At 44.0% G+C, this 22,653-nt stretch overlaps 1 protein-coding gene across 2 annotated transcripts in view; it reads left to right on the top strand.

The window, feature by feature from the left end:
- CPVL (carboxypeptidase vitellogenic like) overlaps positions 1–22,653 on the top strand; it is a 129,407-nt gene that overhangs the window by 21,848 nt on the left and 84,906 nt on the right. For both annotated transcript variants that reach the window (XM_019443692.2, XM_019443691.2), the window contains exons 3-6: positions 3,947–4,065; positions 18,462–18,576; positions 19,542–19,600; positions 21,313–21,392. In XM_019443692.2, the coding sequence (XP_019299237.2) occupies positions 3,947–4,065; positions 18,462–18,576; positions 19,542–19,600; positions 21,313–21,392 (373 nt within the window). The remainder of the gene's footprint in view (positions 1–3,946; positions 4,066–18,461; positions 18,577–19,541; positions 19,601–21,312; positions 21,393–22,653) is intronic.

Raw genomic sequence — 22,653 nt, 5'->3', positions numbered from 1 at the left:
AAATGAATAAAGGAGGCAAATTTTTAAATATTTACAAACACTGCCTTTTCATGAACTTTAAAGACCATTTTGTTATTAGGTGTCACTTTATTATCACTTACGGTCTGGCCGTGTCTTGTGCAGTACTGTTGATGACTGAAGACTTTGTAAATGTGAAGTGCACCCTGATTAGCTGCTTCAAGTCCTTCTTTGGTCACAATCCAATCTTTTTCAAAGTGTTAATATCATAAACATTGGTAACTGCAGTGAATAATAAGGAGGAAGTGAAATCACTTCAAAGAAAACCTTTTCCTTTTTTTTTAAACTGTTTTGAACATTTGAATTGTGAGTCATGGTTCCAGGAAGTAAGAAACCCCTACATCTTGGGAGTTTATTTTCCACATTCCATTGGTAGACTCTGGAAGGAGGAACAGAACATTTGAAAATGCAAAATATCATTTTAGTTGAAAGAGCTTTTAATTATTTTACCGTGACTTCGTTAAAGGAAATTTAAGAATTGAAATAGGGTGAAACACTTTTTAGTGAGCCAGAAAAAGTCCTTCTAAATTCTTAAGACCTTAAAAAGGCCTGCCTTCTTTAGGAGGATTTTGTAGAAATATGCTAATCCTAGTGCATTGCCAGTGAGTAAATCAGGTGTACCTGTGGGTACGAAGACAAGACAATTTCCCTGCTTTCCAGTAGCCCCTGATCTTCAAGGCGAGGCAGGAAATGTACCTGAGGAGGTACAAGGTAGCAGAGAAACAACTTTGGAAGCTTCAGAAAAGGAGGGCTGGGGGAACATCAGAGTCATTGTCAGAGCAGGCCAGCAGACCTTGTGCTGTGCTGGCCTCAGAGAGATAGATTGATTCAATCATCTCTCTCCCATATTCCATTCCCTCTAGCTCCTTTCTATTACATATTTTCTTTTCTCATTCTTCTTCGACCTTTCTCATTTTTCTCTGTCTTCTTTCTCGAATCCCTGCTGCTCACATACCTCACTGTGAGTCACGTCTCATTTATTCCTAACCCTTCTACCTTCAGGTCTCTATCCACCTTTTTGGGGGTTCTCTGATTCTGAGAAGATTGATAGTTTGGGGGAAAATATGTCAGAAGTGTTTTCGGTACAACATTCCAGTTACAAAAGAAGTCTGGGGATATGATATATAGCATAGTGACTACAGTTAGTAATATCATATTGCATGTTTGAAAGTTGCTAAGAGAATAGATCTTGAAAGTTCTCATCACCAGAAGAAAAAATTGTAACTACGTACGGTGATGGGTGTTTACTAGATGTTGTGGTGACCATTTTGCAATATATGCAAACATCAAATTGTTAGGTTGTACATCTGAAACTCATATAATGTTCCTTGTCCAATATATCTCAATTTTTTAAACAGAAAAAAAAAAGTTTTGAAAGGCTGCCCAGCCCTGGAGGGTCAGCCTTCTTTGGGCTAATTGAGAGCGGAAGCAAAGTGGGGTGGGGTGGAGGCAAGGCTGCTGGAGGGAAGGGTGTAGGCTGGCAATCACCACTTTCCCTAAACATCCCCCTTTTCCTTTGCTTGAGATGCTCCTCTCCCTTTCTTTTTTCTTTTTCTGGCAGCAAGGGATAGGTCTTTTTGAAAAGAGCATGGGAAGAGCTAGAGAAGCTGGATTGAGTTAAGCAATCTTCCCTGGGGGAACCAGACGCCGCCAGAAAAAGGCAGAGTTTTCTAGACAGCACGTGGGGTGGCCCACAAGCTAGTGATGATCTTCGCTTCCTTTGCCCGAGCCCTTATTTTAGATGCAGCTCTGTGTGCTGAGTTTGATCCCCACAGAAAGTCCAGGGTGGGGGAATCGGTATCCACATCTTGCACAAGAGGAAAGAGAGGCTCAGAGAGATAAGGCAACTTGCCAGGGGGCCTGGTCAGAATCACAAACCTGGGTCTACCCATGTTCTTCCTATTGTACTAACCTAGCAGGACCCTTCAGAAACTGCTCTTGAGACCCTGCCTTTATCCCACCATCTCCTCTGCTCCCAGATGCCACTTGTTCCTAATCAGCAGGTGCATTTCACAGGTAACAATAGCTGTGCTCCCTACGAGCCAGCTTCTTTTCTAAAGGTTGTACATGCATGGACCCTTATTCTCATTGACACGTGAAGTCATCCACCTTCCGTAGATGAGAAACTGAAGCACAGACAGGTCAAGTGACTGCCCAGGGACCACAGAGATGGTCAGTAGCAGCGTAAGGCTCAGCAAAGTACGAAGGAAAGGGAACAGTGCTGTCTAGATGAGAGTTTCCCTGCCAGGAGGCAGGTTCATTTTAAAAGAGGAACTTGCAGCCCTGATGCCATGGTGTGCTGGTAAGTGTCACGAGCAGCTCTGTGGGGACGGGGTCCTGATTTGCACACTGATCTGCGCATGTAGACGTTCTTACTGTGGCTTGTTGCCTGCTAGTGGTGATGTTGCTAATGCTAAGGTGGGAAGAGATGCTAACAGCTTGAGAGCCTATGGGCTCCAGCACCCTGCTGAAGGCATCTTTAGTGGGTGGTGTGTGTGAAGGACTAAGCTTCCTGACCTGCTCCTCTCTCTAACCAGTCTCCTACTTAATATGTGTCAGACATAAATAGCTTTTCTTCAATCATTAGTTTTTATTGGGGACACTTGCTTTGTCAGCATTAAGGAATCTTTCTTCACCTAAACTCCCCTTCAGTTCCCCCTACCCCCTGCCATCCATGTCCCATTTCTCCTCCACTGTTTTCCTAATCACTGCTTGCTCTCCCTCCCCCCCCCCCATGCCACCCCTACTTTGGGACTAACTCTCTGGTTGAGAAGCAGTGTAGGGTCAGAGAAGGAGCAAACTCTGCAGTCTGACTGCTAGGTTTGAATCCCAGCTCTCCTTTACTAGCTGTGTGACCTTGGGCAAGTTACTCACCCTCTCTGAGCTTCAGCTCATCTGTAAAGTGGGGATAATAATTACACCTACTGCATAATGGAAAGCCCTCGGTACTGTAGCCTTTAAAGTGTTAGCCCCTCTTAGTATTATTTACTCCTGGGTGTCCTCACGCTATCTGAGCAGTCCCTCTTTCCCCCTCCCTGTCCCTGTCCCTTTGGTGCCGTAAAAAAGCCAGACCTCTGCCCTCTACAACTATCCTGTTGTCTTATTTGGTTTCCTGTGAGTAGCTATGAGGCCATGAGGTCACCCCTCGTCTCACTGCCTGCCTCTCCCTACCCTCCCAGCCATCCCCACTCCCCACATGCGTCAGCGTATTTCCCTTAATGGAAGTGGCAGGCCCCTTGCTTTCATGATAAGGAGAGTGTGGAGAATATAGGCTTTCCGGAGGCTGAGAGCTGCTTAGCTATGTTGTTTTCCTTGTACCCCGCCTCACCTTTTGGGACTTGGTGACTTCTGCCCTGGCCTTTTTATTTATTTATTTCTATTTTATTATTATTTTTTAATGTTTATTTTGGAGAGAGACAGTGACAGAGCATGAGCAGGGGAGGGGCAGAGAGAGAGAGAGAAAGAGAGAGAGGTAGACACAGAATCCGAAGCAGGCTCCAGGCTCTGAGCTGGGCTCGAACCCCTGAACTGTGAGATCATGACCTGAGTCAAAGTCGGGCACTTAATCGACTGAGCCACCCAGGTGCCCCCACTTTGGTTTCCTTTTTAGAGTGGAGCTGAGGATAAGTGATTTTCTTTCTTTTTTCTTAAAAAGAAATCTTATTATAGCTCATAAATATATTTGGGGACCAAAGAAAAAAAGGTTAAAAATGCCCCTTGGCTACATTGTAAATGTGGAACATGTGGAACTGGCCAGGGCAAGCTGGAATTTGCTATAGTCTGTACCTTTATGTGAGTCTCCTGGTAGCTTTTATGTTGGCTCCATTCCAGACCTGGCCCATGAGAGGGAGAAGACCAGAGATGAGGCAGAGATAGCTAACTCGATATTATTTCTCTAATCCTCCGGTACATTCTTTTTTTCCACTAGCAAAAAAACAGAGTTTGGTTCCTCCTTTCCCTGGATCGAATGTGAAGAGTTATGCTGGCTACATCACTGTGAATAAGACCTACAACAGCAACATTTTCTTCTGGTTCTTTCCAGCTCAGGTAGGCCTGCGAGAGCGCTCTATCAGGACACTAACCTTCAGGAGCTGAGAATGCTCCCCAGCGCAGAAATGTTAGCCTAGGAAACCATACTTTAAAAAACAACAACAACAAAAAAAAAAACAACCAACTTTTTTTTTTTTTTTTTTTGCATCTTTTAGATTTTTTTTCTAAAAATAAGCACCAGTGACTCCGTGTGGTGTTCCTGTTTATGTGCAGGAAACAAATGTTTACAGGCAAGGTCCAGCTCTTAAATTCCTTGCAGCCTTATTCAGAATATTAATATTACCACCTTCTTCCTGCCACCGTCTTCTTAAATCATTCTGTCGTTGTTTTGTTCTAAAAATACCTTGGGCAAGGCTGGGCGGTGGGGAACCGAAGAATGATAAGGGATGGGGAGGTTCCCGAAATATACAGGTTTCGTCAAAAGGTAGTCGATTGTGGACTTCTGTGGCTGCTCTGTCCTCTGTCCCCGTGGGCTTTGCAGTGCCAGCTCTTATTTTTGCGCTCCCTCCTTCATGCCTCCGGTATCCATTAGCTGAGTGCTACTCCATGGGAAACATGGAAGAGAGCTAAACTGATAAGGGGGCTTTGGGGGAGCAGTGGGAAAGCAGTGCTAATCTAGGATGGCTTCCAGAAAGCGAATCACTTACCTTCTTAGGTCCATACACACAGCTGGATACATTCTTGTACTTTACCAGTCTTAACTTAGCGCACCCAGGTGCACGCACACACACGTATGCATGTCACACAGCTCTTCAGCATGAACAAACCACTTTTGCCTTACGGGTACTGTTGGGCAGAATTGGTAGAGGTGCTGAGCTGCATAAATAAATTGTATCCCACCCCAGGATAATTTTCTATTTTCATTTTCCAAATTGGATTTGGTTTAGAAGCCAGAGAAAACAAAGAAAAAGCTATCCCTGCGGAGGGTTGTATTTATATTTGCATGTGATTTGCATATCGCCGTGTTGCATCTAGAAAACTGTTTAATCTCGGATAGTTTTCAAATCAAATTGCCTTTGTTGGTACTGCTGGGTTGGGTTTTCTTGACTTCTCATCTCTGCCTTCCCAACCATGGCTTCTGACATAGTTGGCCGCATAGCCAACTATGTGAATGGGAGGAAACATATTAGAATTGGTGAAGAATTCCAGATGCTTTTTGGTTGGGCTCATAGTAGTGTTCAGACTGTCACCTACTCCAGGAAGACTTTCCCGAACCCTGGAGAATTTCTTAGTTCTTCCTTGATGTTATTGTTGAGTGCGCAGATGGGGTGCTTACTGCACAAAATTGAAGGAGAGACTCGCCCTCAGGGTTATATAGGTGCCATGCTGGCACCCAAGTGTCCCCCAGACTCCTGCTGCCACCTCCCGTTGGTGGAATCCAACTGGAAACCAGAGGTGAGGGGTGGGGGAGTCCAGTTCTAGAGGTCTGTCTACCAGGGCACAGAACAGAGTAGAGAATGCAATAGAGAAGCAATGAGGAAAACATCCAAATACTCAATACAACTGTCTTAAAGAGAATTGGTGTACATTAAGCCTACCAATAAGACCTAATTCTAACAGGTGGACATTTTTCATGTGTTCTTGGAAATCTCTTCAACTTTATGCCTTCCGGAAACCATACGATACATGTGCATTTTTGATATCACACCTTTCAATATCCTTGAATGGATGCATTTATCATGAACCCCTTTGTATTAGTTCTCAATTGCTCTTGTACAAATTACCACAAACTTAGTGGTTTAAACAACACAGATTTATTAGCTCACAGGTCTGTAGGTCAGAAGTCTGACATAGGTCTCACTGGCTAAAATTAAGGTGTCAGCGGGGCTGTGATCCTTCTGGAGGCTATCGGGGGGGATCTCTTTCCCTGCCTTTTGCATTTTCTGGAGGCTGCTCACATTCCTTGCCTCATGGCTCCTTCTTCCATCTTTACAGCCTGTGTCAGTGGGCTGAATCCTTCTCACGTTGCATCACTCTGGCCTACTCCATGGTCACATGACTGTCTCTGACTCTTGTCTTCTGCTGCCCTCTTTTACATTTAAGGACCCTTGTGATTGCATTGGGCCCACGGGATAACCCAGGATGATTTCCCCATTTTAAAGCCAGTTGACTGGCAACCTAATCCCATCAGCTACCTTAATTCCCTGTTACCATGTGGCTTAACCTATTTACAGGATCTAGGGATATGGATGTGGATACCTTTGAGAGCCATTGTCCTTTTACCAGAAAGAAACACCTTGCACAGCTAAAATGGTGTGGACGGAGGTGTAGTGTTGCCCCACGTACCCACTTGGGGGAGGGCTGGGATGGGGGCCTGAAGAGGCGAGTGTAGCCTATGGGGTCACCTTTCCTAATCCCGCTCAGTGTTCCTCTGAGGCCTGCCGGGGGGGGTGGGGGGGGGGGGGCTCCACCTCCCCCTCCGCGCTGTCTGCCTCCTTTAGCTCCGAGAAACCCCATTTCCTACTTTCTGTTCTGCTTGGGTGGCTTTTTCTGATAGCAGTAAGTTCCCCAACATGTAACTGCATGTTGAGTCTCCAATAGTAATAATCCAGATTTGTGAAAACAGGAATTAATGGGGTTGGGGGCGGGGGGAGAGAAGTGGTCCACTGAAAACAAAACAAAGACTCAGTCATTTCTTTCTGAGGTGGCCTCTGAGCAGGTGTACAGAATTATCTAGAATAGAGGCGGTGCTCCAGGACTGGAAAGCCGGTCAGGGAAATGGGCCTAGACTCTGCATCCTCTCCTGGTTGCCAGACCGAGATCTGAACCCCTGCTGCATTAAACAGTGACGGGGCTGTTAGGGGCCCCCCTTAATTCAGTGAAGACCTAGCGATGCATCCGCTGGCCAGATTATGCTCTTTTGGGCCCAGGACTGTAGCCCTCAACACATTCTTAGATGAACCCAAAAGACATAAACTCGAGGCCGCCACACGGGAAAAAGATGTTGGAGCACAGCGTGTTCTATTGGAAGTGATAGGCTCAGCTTCAGGGGGGGGGAAACAGGCAGGGATGAAAGGCTGACAATTGTCACCATGTGGCAGCCAGGATCGATTTTTCTGAGACCTCCTTACCCAGGGAGGCCACATGCAGAGCTGGCATCTGAGGCCCCCAAGCAACCATTCTTGCCAAGCCAGTCAGGCTGTAAATTATGGAACAGGCCATATCTCCTTCTTGGGTGTAGAAGATAAAGCATGTGGGAAGGAGAAGTGGTGGTCACCGAGATGGGGGAGAGTTCCTCTCATTTGGCAGAAATATCCGTTCATTGCCTGTCACGGGGAGGCAGCCGATACTAATCAGGAGAGAAATGACCCTTTACAAAAATTGAAGGTGGAGAAAATAAGAGACTCAGGAAGGATGCCGCACTTGTAATATCCTCTGAGTATTTTTTTTTTGGGGGGGGGGGATGCTGTTTCTCAAATTAGTTTTGTTTTCCTGTTTTTTCAGTGAGACTCCCCTGTTATTGTATACACATCGGTGCATAATGGATTCCAGAGCTGGAAATTTTTTGGTGTGTAGCCGGGAGGCAATCTGCAAGAGAAATAATAGGCATTTTCCGTGGGATAAAAAGTATAATGAAGCCAATAAAAATGTAACAATTGTAATGGCTTTTGTTAATTGAACATTAACTAGGTACAAAACACTGTGCATATTCTTATTTAATCCTTATGAGCACCACATGGGGAAGGAATTGTTATCCTTGTTTAATAGATGAAGAGAATTGCAGGGTAAATAATTAGCCCCGAGTTGACCAACTAGAGATTGGCAGAACTTGAATTTAAAACTCGGTCTCTGATAGAGAAATCTTTGCTCTTGATCGCTGTGTGTTGGTCCTGAGAATCAACTAGCCATGGAAGGTGCTAGACTCCAGTCATTAACATTATAGCTCTTGAGTTAGTCAAGCTTGCGTAAAATCTTGGCTCCACTACTTATGCCAGATGTGAGGATCACAGTACCTACTTGATGATGATTTTGAGACAAATGAGAGAATGTGGGAAAACCTTAGATTGGTGCCTGATACATAGGAAGTAGTGTTGCTATTCTTATTATTTCATAATTATCATCAGTATTATCAGTATTATCATCAGTGTCATTAGTTTTCCTATTATTAACACAAATACTGTATATAAAAAGTATAATGAAGCTTAGTTCTTAAGCCGGTCACAATGCGGGATGTTAAAGAAGACAGGAAATGGGCCATTCCAAATTGGAAGTCCCTGAATGCCAGCGAAGAATGCAAATTAATTGTTGGGGGGAGGTTAATACATTACAAAGCGAAACTGGGGTTTTCCACATTTAAGAAGATAAAAAGGCAGAAGATTATTATTGTTAAAATTAGAATTCTTCCCATTGGAGAAAGAAATGCAGTATTTGACTTTGTCTTACAGATATAGGAATATAGGTAATTTGTTGAATTATTTGCATCAAATGTGATGGAGCCCAAACCCGAGGCATTTAGACTTAGGCCTAAGCCCCTTTACTAGATAGACCCCATCTTGCTCCCCTGGCCACGGGGAGTTGCTGGGATTCCTAGAATCTGAGTATCTGGTGACTGAGAAAGTTCAGTATCATATTGAGGAGTCAGCAAGGTTGGAATAGAGTGAGCTAGCCAGCCTCCCAAGAGCGATCTTTAGTTTCTTGATGTCCATGCTCCTGTGTAGTCACCTGCCATATTGAATTAAGGCTGGCCTTTGTGACCAATACACTATAGCAGAAGTGATGGTGTGTGACTTACAAGGCTCCTATTCAGGGCAGTGCTGCTTCCGCCTTGGTCTCTTGGATCACTCACCCTGAGGGAAGCCAGATGCCATTGGGAGGACACTAAAACAACCATATGGATAAACCTGTTTGGAGAGGAAGTGAATGTTTCACCCACCAGTCAGCACCAACATTAGATGATCTTCATCCAGCCCAAGTCAGATGACTGTAGCCCTGGCTGATATCTTGACTGTCACTTCATGAGAGATCTTGAGCCAGAACTGTCCAGTCAGATGTCCCCAAATTCCTGGTCCACAGAAAGCACGAGAGATAATAAATGATTATTGTTATCTTAGGCCACCAGGTTTTGGATGCATGTCATACAGCATTAGATGACTAATATAGCCTCGTGTCCTATACTCTTTGGGCTGTGACTACGATATCTTATGACAACTAGAACTCGTTCCAGTTCTGTCCTTTTACTTGCTCCACAGTGATAGAGCTATCAACATTTTTCCTGGGCAGTGAACATGATGTTAGGCTTTGTCAGTAGAGGGTGCTGGAGAGACATTGCAGGAGGAAGTTGGCTTCTCTTCCTGTTCCCTTGTCCTGCATTTCACTTTCTCCTGGCCCTGCTGTCCAGTCTGTCAGCAGGGCGTGTGTGGGAACATCCAGTAGTCCTCTGCTCTAGCTGGGCCCCCAGACCGCAAAGACCCTCAACAACCTTATAATCCTGGCTCTGTCCCAGTGACCACCTGGCTGCAGCTCCTTCAACACGGACACCATAACATCCTAGGCCATGCCAGCGAGCAGGTTCCCTAAGCCAACTCTCAGCAGACTTGACCACCTGTACCCGAGGCTGGTTTCCCACCACCTTCCCAACGGGGACCCCGTGCACTCTAGGTTGTGTGCCACTTTCACACAAGTGGACTCCCAACATTTTGACTTGCTCTGTACCTGCTCCCACCAGCCACAGACCACTTTTCCCTGGAGGCCTTTCCTACTTGCCCCTGGATTCCTGGCCAGCTTTGAGCCAGGCAACCCAGTGAACTTCTCAGCCACCCAGTGGGTATAACCATACCTTCTCCAAGGAGGTCTAGACCATAGTCTTGGGACTTACACCTTAGGGTGTAAGCCTTGGGAAGAGCCCCATCCCTGCCATATGAGTTTGTCCATCCCTGGGCACTTTCCCTCAGCCCAGAGTACTCTTTGGAGTTCTCCTCACATATTTATGGTTATCCCCCATTATAATGAATATCTCTTTAAAATTTCCTTGTTCCTTGGTGGACACAGGAAGCCTGTCCCGCAGGCTGATATTTGGCCAACACTGAGGATGTGCCTCTTGGGGGAGCAGACCCCCCCTGGCATTACATCCCCACTTCTGCCCACCGGTGGGTGGGTGCGATATCCATGGTGGATGGGGACCAGAGCAAACACTGGAACCTGTAACAGAATTAAAGGTCAATATTTCCATATGAAAAGTAACAATAACTTTAAAATGGGAAAATTTAAAAATTAAAATTGCTACATGGTTTCTGTCTTCTGATTGGACCCTAACTAATATATCCACCCCATTCTAAATCCTTCTCTCCTGCCCTGAGACACCAAGGGCAGAAAGTATGGTCAACTGGAAAGGCATCAGGAGCCGGGACAGCCAGTCTTTCTGTCTCAGCCTTATTCTGACCAAGGCCACAGGATCACTTATCTGTGCCTCATTCCTCTCTCTTGGCAGATCAACATGCTTTGTTTCTCCAGGTATCTGGCAGAAGATGGCTGCCCTACAGTTTCTGCCTTCACCTGTTCTTGAACCATGCAGTCACCAAAGATCCACTAGCACTTCTGCTAGGGGCAGATGTGATTGGCCCACTCTGGGTCAGGTGTTCTTTCTCGGTCCAGTCAGCTAAAGCTGAGGGTGCCGTTTCGTGTGATGTAAGCATGACTAATGGGCCCTTTCTTTTGGTAAATGGAGAGTCAGTTCCTAGAGAAGGGGTTGTGGATGGAACAGATCTCTGGAAAATATGTCTACCACAGATGGCCGCAAATCCATTAGTCATATGACCAAGATTTGGAGGTCGTAGATATTTGTCCTCAGACTTGCACTGTTTATCTTCTTTGCTATTATTGTAATAACGGCACTGGAGATCTGGAGGAAGAGAAGGTAGGTGAGACAAAACAAGGAGAAAGCAGCTAAAAGTGATAAATTACAGATCATTCTGTCCATAGACATATTCAAAATGCAGAAATGCATATTCAAAATGTGTACCTGATTTAACATGGAGAAGAAGGCGACTAACTTGTTCAACCATTTCTTTGTTTGCAACAAGAATGGGAAAGACAGGCCTCTCTCCAGCACCACACCGCCTACCGTCATTCATTCTAAATTCCAACTTTATGGCATGAGGCACCAACAGAGAAGCCATAAATGCCTCATGAAGGAATGAGAGCCAAGTACAAAGGTTAAGAAGGAGAAAGGTAAAGAAGATTCTAGTGGTGTGTAAGTTGGCTCAAATTAATGAGATGACTCAAAGCTCCATGAGAGTCAGTGGGAGCTTGGTAGTTATGTCAAGAGGCCTCAAAACAGAAAACCAACAAACAAACAAGCAAACAGAAAAACCAAAACACATTTGAGGAAGTTAGTTTTCCCGATGATGGGGCAATGGCAACAATCGTAGTAAAGGAAGATTTAGCGAGAGGTCAACAGCAACCACTGTAAGTAAAAATTCTTCCCCAAAGCACAAAATGTCTTAAGCAAGTTGTTTATACGTATTGGGAGTGTGTGTGTAGAATTAAAATGTTACTAGTTAGCTAGTTAGCGATTCTAGTCACAAAACCAATTGCGTTAAATAAAAATCGCTGCCTTGATTAAACCATTAATGCAGCAGCTGAAGTATCAGCGGAACTGGGATCTGTGTGGCAAAATGGGAGTCCATTCAAGCATACTTGGGGGAATTTCAAGACATTTACTTGGGGTACTAATGACTTCAATTAAGATAGAACACATTACTTAAACCAAGCAAATGATCAGCCTCTGCATATAGAAGTGTGAAGGGAGCTTTAATTAATTTACTAATTGCACGTCTCATCTTAAGCGGTACCATTGATTTGGGCCTGTTAGTGGTTTGGTTGCTGTTTTCTCTTACAAAGTATGGTGCCCTTTGTGGGGTGGGTGGGAGGAAGAGGGTAGCTAGAGTATGTACCCAGCCCTGGGCATTGGCGGACAATGTTGCCCTAATACTTGCTTAGATACCTAAGATTTCCTGGTGGCAGATTTTCTGGTCTTCTGTATAAAATGCAATCAAGTGACTTCCGAGTACCAAGATTGGCAAGACTTTAGTGCCACTCCCACCCCCAGATACATGAACTTCCTGCTTCAGTGATATGTGTGAAGCCTGAGTAGAAGGTTATCTTTACCGTGGAATACAGAAGAGGGCTTCAGAGGACAGAAAAGAAGGTGGGTATGGTTTGATGGGGAGTGGGGTGACAAGGAAGGCTCAGAGCACAAGGGGATGCCTTCTACAGAGGGCACGTCCACGTGGGGAGCAAAGGGCAGGAGGGCTTGGTTTCATTAGTGTCTACCTGTGTTCCTCTGTGCTGGCTTAGAAGCAAGGAGAAAGGGAGAAACTGGGTGTTTCCAAGTATCCTTTTATGTACAGAATGTCAAACCGAATGAATGAGTGTCACTTATTGGAATGATGATCTATTAAGACGTCGGGTAGATGTGTTCACCATCGTTATGAATAAGTATTGGGATGCGCTAATGTGAGACATGGTGAAACTTCTGTGTGTAGAGGTTCTAAACAACTAAATAAATAACCTGCTTCCTTCTGGGCTTTTCATTTGGGAACAAACCCTGAGAAAGGAGTGTCCAAGTTCATGAATTGGCCACCAGGGGTCACCAGAAGAATTTAAAGGGCTTCTGAGGCAAAGCCCTGGTTTCTTGCTCACCAACAAAAGGTGCAGGTTTGTGGGACCTGTGTGCCCACACTCTTCTCCGGTGGAGAGGCTTCTCGCTCAAACATTTACTATTCCTGTGTCCCTTCTCATATTTATAATTTCTTTGTCCCTTCTTCGTGATCATCAGTTCTTGCTACACTACTTGGACCTATACAACATTAATAGAGATCTTAGTTTCTTTATAATTAAACATATAAATGCTTATTAGTAGAGGATTACCTACTTTTAAGGTCTTAGCTCGAATGTTAGCCCCTCACCAGACGCCTTCTTTAAGTAGTCAATCTAATGGCTTTCTATTACTCTCTCATATCACCCGTTTATTTAATTACTATTTATTTCCTGTCTTCTTACCTCCCCAGAAAAATAATCAGAGCTAACATTTAAATAGATGTTTGGCTATTAATAGCCAGACACTGTTCTAAGTGCTGTGCGTATATTAATTCTTTGAATCTATATCGCAATCATATAAGATAGGCATTATTATTATTATTTTTAAGCAGAGGACACTAAGACACAGAGAAGGTAAGTAACTTGCCCAAGAGCACACAGCTATAAAATAAGATAGTTGGAATTCAGACCTTGCTAGTCTTGTGCCAAAATACATGCTCTTAAACATTAAGTATCCTACTGTCCAAACCTTAGAACAATGCCTGTCAGTGTTGTATGTTAAATGGGTTAATACATTGTGGTAAATCCAGAATGCCATATGGTTTAGCCAAAAGATGATATGCACTATTACTAAAAGATTTTCACAACATGTTAAGTGAATACAGTAAATATAGAATATTTTATATAGCCTGATTCTATTTTTGGAAAAAAGTATTTACACACATAGCATATATAACATCTACAAAATATATTTATATGTGTGTATACGGGGGGTGCATAGAGAAAAACCTAGAAAACTAACCATCTCCACCATCATCTCTGGGGACTACAACTGGTGGGATAAGGGAGATTTTTTTAATACCCTCTTGAATAAAAATTAATTAAGAGTAAGTGCTTTCTTTGTAACATAAAAAATTTTAAGGAAAATTTCTAGAACTTTTCACAAAAATAAATGTACTATTTCTCGTGTTCCATATGCTCTTGAATTATTGCTTCAAAATAATAAGTACTTTATTTTTTTTTATTTTTTTTTTTAATTTTTTTTTCAACGTTTTTTATTTATTTTTGGGACAGAGAGAGACAGAGCATGAACGGGGGAGGGGCAGAGAGAGAGGGAGACACAGAATCGGAAACAGGCTCCAGGCTCCGAGCCATCAGCCCAGAGCCTGACGCGGGGCTCGAACTCACGGACCGCGAGATCGTGACCTGGCTGAAGTCGGACGCTTAACCGACTGCGCCACCCAGGCGCCCCAATAAGTACTTTAAAAGCCCTGAACTTTGTTAAGTCTTAAGTGAATTAAAGCACTTGCTTCTTATAAGTTTTTCAATGTGGGTTTTTGTTCAGGATGTCTTTGTTTACTTTTATTCTTTCCTAAGTCAGGGGTGCAGAGGGGGAGAGGGCTGCATTCTCACAACTGAGAGCTAAATATGTCACCCTAGGAATGATCACATTACAGCTTTATGCCATTATTCTTTTTTTTTTTTTTTTTTTTTTCAACTTTTTTTATTTATTTTTGGGACAGAGAGAGACAGAGCATGAACGGGGGAGGGGCAGAGAGAGAGGGAGACACAGAATCGGAAACAGTTTATGCCATTATTCTTGATGTAATTATTGTGGCAGGCCATGTCATTAGGATGTCATATCAGATTACAAAAGTCTGTGTGCTGTGATATAACTAACTTTTGGGGCTTTAGCACTGAATACGTAAACCTTGATTTTCCAGCATCTGACTTTTGCATTTCATTACAGATGAGGCTAGTATTAGCTCATAGGTTGGTTGGAGTGTGGTAGAAAGATGTGTGCATGGAGTTTTCTTTTTTCTTTTTTTTAAATTTGTATTTAATTTATTTTTTTAATTTGCATCCAAGTTAGTTAGCATATACTGCAACAGTGACTTCAGGAGTAGATTCCTTAATGCCTCTGACCCATTTAGCCCATACCGCGCCCCCCAACCCCTCCAGTAACCCTCTGTCTGTGCTCCATATTTAAGAGTCTCTTATGTTTTTGTCCTCCTCCCAGTTTTTTATTATTTTGCTTCCCTTTCCTTATGTTCATCTGTTTTGTCTCTTCAAGTCCTCATATGAGTGAAGTCATATGATATTTGTCTTTCTCTGCCTAATTTCACTTGGGGTAATACCCTCTAGTTCCACCCACGTAGTTGCAAATGGCAAGATTTCATTCTTTTTGATTGCCGAGTAATATGGAGTTTTCTTTAAAAACGGGCTTCCTCAAGGGGTATCGAGCTCATTTACCTCCTTCAGGAAAGTACATTCGAGGAGCAAGGTCGGCTGAGGTTGGAGGTGTGTATGCTGATCTCTTATTATTGAAGCATTCCAAGAATGCAGTGTCCTGTACTTCAAAGTTGCCTAATAAAGATGTTTGGCACCGATGTGTTTGACTTGACTTTGTAGTGTGGCCTCTCAGGGTCAGGCTATTTTTCTGAGAGCCCAGAGGTCCCATCATTGCGCCAGGTCACAGGAAGGGACATGAAAAGGGAGGGGAGGGGAGGGCAAAGACCAGAGGGCCTGGGCACCCGAGAGGACAGACTTCCTTTACCCTTGCAGCTTCTCAGCCCTGCCTCCACATCAGAACCACCCGAGAGCTTTGAAAAAGTCTGATGGCTGCCTCACCCCAGACCAACTGATTTGGTATCACTGGGATTTGGGCCTAGGCACTAACGTTTCAAGAAGGTATTTTAATGGGTGGCCGAGGTTGAGAACCACTGGCTCACATGTGGCATACCGTGGCTTCTGGAAGCTCTTGTGCACATTCGGAAAGAAGTCGGGCCTGGGTGTCCACTGGAATGGGTGGGCGCACAGTATCTCACATTCCTAGGGAGGCTGGACCTGCATCCACTGAGATCCATTGCTTCTCCATTTCTAATACGCTCCCTTGCTGAGTGAGTACAAGTTCCGGTGGTCCCAGTAAGTGGTGTTGAACAGCACGTTAGAGCGTGGGCCGGGAGCTAAAAGTCACTTATTCAGACCAAGCACCCACAGTCAGGGCCAGGCAGGTTAGGGTACAGATACTTCTGTTTATCTGGCCCAGCAGAGTTTGCAATATCATTTCATGATACATTTTCTCACACCTGTGAGGTGGGCATTATTGCCATTTGATGGACTGGGAAGCCGAGGGCTGGAAGATTCTGAGGGTCAGGATCACACAGCTGTTTTGTGGCCAAGTAGAACCAGAATCTGCCGGGCTTCCAATTCCAGTTGGTATACCAGTTCTGATGCCAATGCCCTACTTCCCCACAGCAGCCTTAGAAAGCCGTCTTTGATTTTAATATTTCCTAGTTCAACTTATAAGAGAAATCCCTAATTCTTTTGAATTCTTTATGGACATTTGCAAGGGGACTAACTAGTGAAAAACTGACCAGGGAAGGTATTGGCCAAAGGTGCAAGGATAAACACCAAACAAGCCGCTTTTCCGGTCCTCTCATTTATAGAGAGTTTATCTTAAAACCATCTATAATTCCTAGTGTTTCTTTATCACATCAATCGCTAACGTGTGCAGAACACGTATTATATATCCCACTCACTGAGCTTTTCGAAGATTAATTTTAGCCCTCACATCAACCACATGACATAGGTACTATTACTGATCCCCATTTTACAGATGGGGAAACTGAGGTTCAGAGAGCTTGGGCATCTTGCTTAAGGTCACACAGCTAGTAGATAGGTAAGCCCAGATCTGAATCCAGTTAGGGGTAAGAGCTCATGGACTTGCATTATACTGGGCTGATTTGTAGCCCTGTATACAGCCCTACAGTCCTGCTGACCCAAGTTCCCAGTCTGACTCTGGGCTCCTACCTTTTCTCCCTGTTTCTTTAACCACAGTGATTGTTTGTACTTATTATACCTTTATCACACATTAGGCATTGTTCCAAAAGCTTTACAAATTTTACCTCATTTAATTCCTTGATGCGGGAGAAGGGACCTCAGGGTAGACCCTCCTGGAGAGGCTCTTGTCCAGCTTATGGCTGTTCTTACCACCACCTCCCTTTCTGCAAGGCTGACTTTGTTAGACTCCTGGTGACCAGAGAGGAGAAATCCCTGTCTCACATCTGTCTTTATGGTTAGAACCCTGTGGTCAGCTCTGCTTCTAGGTTCTTGGCTGTGGTGCCCAGATCTCCTCCCCTTGCGTTAGTCTTGCCTCTGCCCACAGCCTTCTCACATCATCCGGGTAGATGGAACCAGTCCACTCAAACGTGCAAATGAAACACTGACTGCTCTCTACGTGACTGGGCTAAGTAAGAGGTTGTAGATTTCGTTCTGAGCTAAAGCAATGAGATCTTGCTTGCTAAGCCTGGCTGACTGAACATCAAATGAGCCATGACTTCCAGCCAACACTCACTGTCACATCCAACTGTGAGCCTCCCTGAAGCCACTTTGAGCTCCTTTCAGATCGCTCTGGAGGATTCACGTAGGACCTGGTGACCTCTCGTTCCTCACTCTCATATCCAGCTCTTTTCTGTGTTGACGATTTTCCTCCGCCATTTCCCTCTGTCTGTGGCATTGTTCCCTGGCTCCTCTCATGGCTGGATCCATCTAGAATTCAGATCTCCTTCAACTCAGGATCTCACTCAGTCTTTCCTTGATCACCTGTGTTTAAAGGAAACACCATTCTTTTCTGCCTTCACCCACTCTCTTAACATTGCCTTTATTGCCTCTTCACACTCTTTAATCATTGGGTTTATTCTTTATTGTCTCTGTGTCACATGAAAATAGAAGCAAAAGAGAGTAAGTCTTTTTCTTTTTCTCTACTGCCAGAAACTCATTTTTCATCATCCCCACCCTGCCAATGACCTTTTCTTATTTACCTCTTCCCTGTCTCCTAAATCAATTTGTACCTTGTTTGGGGTTTTGTTACTAACTGATTCTGGGCCTATGCACTTCTTCTCAGTTCCCTCGTGTTTTTTTTTTTTTTTTTAATGTTTATTTATTTTTGAGAAAGACAGACAGACAGAATGCAAGCAGGGGAGGGGCAGACAGAGAGGGAGACACAGAATCTGAAGCAGGTTCCAGGCTCTGAGCTGTTAGCACAGAGCCCGACGTGGGGCTTGAACTCACGAAGTGTGAGACCATGACCTGAGCCGAAGTCGGATGCTTAACCAACTGAGCCACCCAGGCGCCCCACAGTTCCCTCACGTTGAATAAAGTTGCTGTTGTCCTTGTGGGCACCCTCTCAATGAATGAAATCAGAAAGGCAGTTTGGGCTCCAGTGAAGCAGGTGACCTGTCACCGAGGAGGACAGGTTCTTTGTTGTGCCTCTTTGGGAACGTGTTGGTCAAATGCAAGTTTTAACAGATTTAAAAAATATAGCCACGCCCTAGGCAATGTCTGGATCTCTAGGGGCCTACAGAGGCAAACCTTCTATCTTCAGTGGGTTTTCTGGCTATTGGCAGGAAAAGACTGAACTGAGCAAGATAGATACCAGCATGATGAGGCAAATACTAATTTAAAACAAGAGATAACCAGCACTGTGCTTGTAATGGAGAGCAGACACTGGGGTCTGGGCAGGCTTTGTGAGATTTAGTCAAGGCAGTGCAAAACACAGGGTTTGGATATGTTTGCTTGGGTGTATTCTTTTGCTTAGTGCTCCGTGTGGTCATCGGCTTCTTTGTCCCCCTTAGGTACAGCCCATGGCTGCTCCAGTAGTTCTCTGGCTGCAGGGCGGGCCAGGAGGTTCATCCATGTTTGGACTTTTTGTGGAGCACGGACCTTATATTGTCACAAGTAACATGACTGGTAAGTATTACTTGGACTCTGTTTTCCCATGGAGAGGTTTTCACCTGAAACTTACATCTGCTCCATAAAAAAAAAATTAAAGTATACACAGAACCACTAGGAATAGCTTGATAGTTTCAGATTATAAAAACATAGCTTTCTGACAATGTCTGTCCAAGAAGGAGGAGCCACCAGGCTGAGTGTCCTGGCTGGGCTGCTTTCTCCCTTGAAATCTGAGTGAAAGGTTCTAAGCTATTTTCTTGCAATCTGCTGCTGACTTAAGCAATCTGGGCTTATGAAAGCAGTTGGTATTTATTACTATTTGGGCAAGCTCTTTTGCATGAGCCTAATGGGTGGAATTGTATCCCTAATTATTCACATCAACAGAACACCGTATGGCTCAGTAGGATAAATGGTCAGATATCCTGGAAGCAAGATGCTGTGGGTGGAGACAGGGGTGAAGGAAGGGGCGGAGGAACCACATCTGGTTGTAACCCTGGGTCACCTCCATCTCATTTTGGGGGTTGGGGAAGATTGTTTACTTTCCCTGGGACAGAATTTGGAGAGCGAACGACTTTGTCACTCAGGTATAAAAGAGTTGTTCTCTTTGGCATTAGAAAGGAAGAAGAGGCTTTAGAAGGACCAGACTTTAAGAATGGTTGATTGGATCAGACAGATAGGAGGTTTATGGGGTTTTTTCTAAGCGAAACAGTTGCAAGGGGTTTTGTTTCCAAACTTTATCCTAGATGGAGAAACCCTCTGGGGGTTTCTCTAGGTCCGGGAAAAGTAGAGGAGAAGAGGGGAGAAGAAAAAAGGTGCTGGTGTCTGTTCCCTACGGCACGAGGCTGAAGCAGTGTCAAAGGGACCCCAGGAGTTCATTGACACGATGGGGACGGGTGGGGCTGCTGGGCTGCTGACCAGAGCTAGGCCGTAGGTGGGCTGGTTGGTTAACGACCCACTCTCAAACCTCTTCTCTGTTTTACTAGTGAGTCCCAGAGAGTTTCCTTGGACCACCACATTTTCCATGCTTTACATTGATAATCCAGTGAGTATCCGATGGTCCTGTGAAATGCCAAGTGGGCCTCTCTTGTCTTTTTCCTTTATATAAGGTACATTTAAAAAATAAGGGAAATGAGGGGTGCCCGGGTGGCTCAGTTGATTAAGTGACCCCCTTCAGCCTAGGTCATGATCTCGCTGTTCCCGAGTTCGAGCCCCACGTCAGGCTCTGTGCTGACAGCTCGGAGCCTGGAGCCTGTTTCGGATTCTGTGTCTCCCTTGCTCTCTGCCCCTCCCCCACTCACACTCTGTCTCTGTCTCTCTCAAAAATAAAAATAAACGTTTAAAAAACATTTTTTTAAAAAAGGTAGGGAAAAGAAACAGGTGTAGGGTTTTCTTTATAAAACAGAATTTAATCTCTTAAACACCATCTGAGATGTCGTTTTTCCAGCATATATCATTAAATCTGAGTTTGGAGGAATTTTACTTGCTACTTTCTCTCCTCTCATTTTTAATCTTATGAAAGATTTTTTTCTTAATTTTTTCTTTTTTCTTAAAAGATTTTTTTTCTTTCATTTTTAATCTTATGTCCTGTTCACTGAATTATATCATCCAGGATAAGGGATTGGTTTCTTTCGACTGATGATCCGGCTTCGCCATATCATGGGTTATTGTATAGTATTGGAATTCCTAACATTTCTAGCAGAGTTGTAGATTTCAAAAGTCAAAGCTAGTCTCCTTCATTTATCACAGTGAGCCCCATCTGGGAGCAAAATGTGGGGTTCTCCTTTGGAAGTTCTTCTGAAATTGAGTCCAATAAACAGAAAAATAGGAGAGTAATTTTAGAGTTAGCTTCTGCAGATCAGGAGTGTCGTTGCCCCCTAACTGATTTCTCTGATTTCTCTCATGCACCAGATGGTTCCGAGAAAACAGATAAATAGGGAGAAAAAAAAAAGTCCAACATACTTGTTCCCTCTTTTCCCACCAAGTTTTGTCAGCCATCCTCTTTCCTCGTCTACAATTGCGTATTTCTAAAGAAGTCGAATGAAATGTCCTGTTCCCTTGTGTGTTTAGGGAAAGCAAAAACAAAAATGTTTACACCTAGTTGAGGTGTGTCCTTTATGCAGATTTTTGACACAAAATAAGTGGCAGCTTCTTCTGGATTTACAGCTTGGTTGTCTATGCGCTTCTAGGTGTAAGGAAGTGTTAGTTTCAAACTAACCTTTATTTTAAAACTTCTCTACTGAAGGTGAAGGGGGCTTAGTGGCCATATTTCTCACAAATAAAAAAAATGAAAACACACACACACACAAACTATCTTTCATCTCCAGCCTAGAGAGTTCCTTCTTAGCAGGACAGAGCAATGCGCCCTCCAGGTTTCAGAGAGGGGACAACTTTGGGTCCTTTGATAGTGCAGCGGTGGGGGGGGGGGGGGGCAGGAAAGGTGAATGGCTCCCCTTTAAATCAATATCTGGCAGGGTCCACATTGTGGAATCAGGACAGCTCAGCCACTGACCCCAGGGCAGAGCTTTGTGCTGTTGTTTTATTTGGGGTTGGTGGAGGGGAGAGGCAAAAGGTGAAATGCAGCATTGCCCCCACCATGGGGATGGGTAAAGGCACATGGGGTGGTGTGGCAGAAATCCCAGCTCAGAGGCTTGGCCTTTGGAATAAGGTCGATTTCCTTCCCGTGTGGTATCTCCCTGAGGGCTCCGAGGCATGTGTTTCTCGGTGTTTATACCTGCTTATTTATTTCATCCTCAGGTGGGCACAGGGTTCAGTTTTACTGACGACCCCCAGGGATACGCAGTCAATGAGGATGATGTGGCACGGAATTTATACAGGTAAAAGGTCTTGGCTGTCTCTTGACCTTCTTCAGCCCAAACGTTTTTCTATTTCGATACGGAAATTCACCCAATGGTGTCAGTAGTACTGCTGGATCCTCATGGGCTAATTCTTAAAGACATATTAAGAATACGTCTACATGAGGAGCTCACACACGCACGCACACACACACACACACACACACACACGTGTATGCGTGTGCGCACATGTGCGTACACACAGTCTGCTTTTTGCTTTGTTACTTTATCACTGATAACTGTGAAAATGGCCGGCAGACTTGTTGGGATGAGCACTGGTTGTCATCTGTAAGCGATGAATTGCCAAATTCTACCCCTGAGACCAATACTGCACTATACTTGAATTTAAATAAATCAAAAAAAAACACACACAAAAAACAACAACAAAAAATGGTCAGCAAGAAAATAACAAGGAGGGCTGAAATCCTAAGGCACGATTATAATTTTGTAAAAATATCCTTTAAGAGACAACAGAAACGGAGCAGAATTACCCGACCAAAGATTATTTTCAAGCCTTTCAGCTAGGTGCCTGAGAGGATGTTGTGTGCTTTCTAACATTGTATTTGAACTTTGTATTTGCCCAGAAACAACATCTTCTTGCTCGTTTCTCTTTTTTCTCAGGACTCCTCTTTCTGTGGCCTTCAGATGCAATTTTCCCCTCTCTTGCTTCTCCTTCATGACCCCCAGGCTGAAAGCTTAGCTTGTTAGCTAGTCTCTGACTTTTTCCTTCATCTTCCACAACTATTCTTTTACTTAAAAAAAAGAAAAAAAATGGAAAGAAGATGTAAAGTTGTAAGCCTGGTCAAACACTGCACATAGAATTTCTTCTTTTTTCGTACTCATATTTGCTATGGTTATTTTTAGTACTTTTTTTTTTTTTTTTAAGTAAGTGACCATTCTTATTTGGTCACATTTTTCCAGTCTGTAAATTGTTACTAGAGGTCAAATCTGGAATTCTTTCAGATCACTAGGGTACCACCTTATGCCCTATAATCATTTACTCACAGAACCCTAGTGGCCAGAATGAGATAACCAACTCCCCTATTTCCTAATTGTACCCGACACTCATTCTGCTGATTACTTGGTGAGCAAACCCAACCAATTGCTAAAGTGAAAGTAAATCTAATAACAAATCAGAGTTTTCTGATCTCTGACAAAAGTTTTTCATTTTATTCTTTCTCCCCAAGGCAGATGGCTAGGGAACGGAGGAAAGAGTAACTTCTGGCCTTTCTTCCTGAGACAT

Source organism: Panthera pardus, unplaced genomic scaffold (assembly GCF_024362965.1).
Source record: "Panthera pardus isolate Hobbes unplaced genomic scaffold, ASM2436296v1 HiC_scaffold_8, whole genome shotgun sequence".
NCBI classification, from domain to species: Eukaryota; Metazoa; Chordata; class Mammalia; order Carnivora; family Felidae; genus Panthera; species Panthera pardus.
This window is presented reverse-complemented; position numbering and strand designations above follow the sequence as displayed.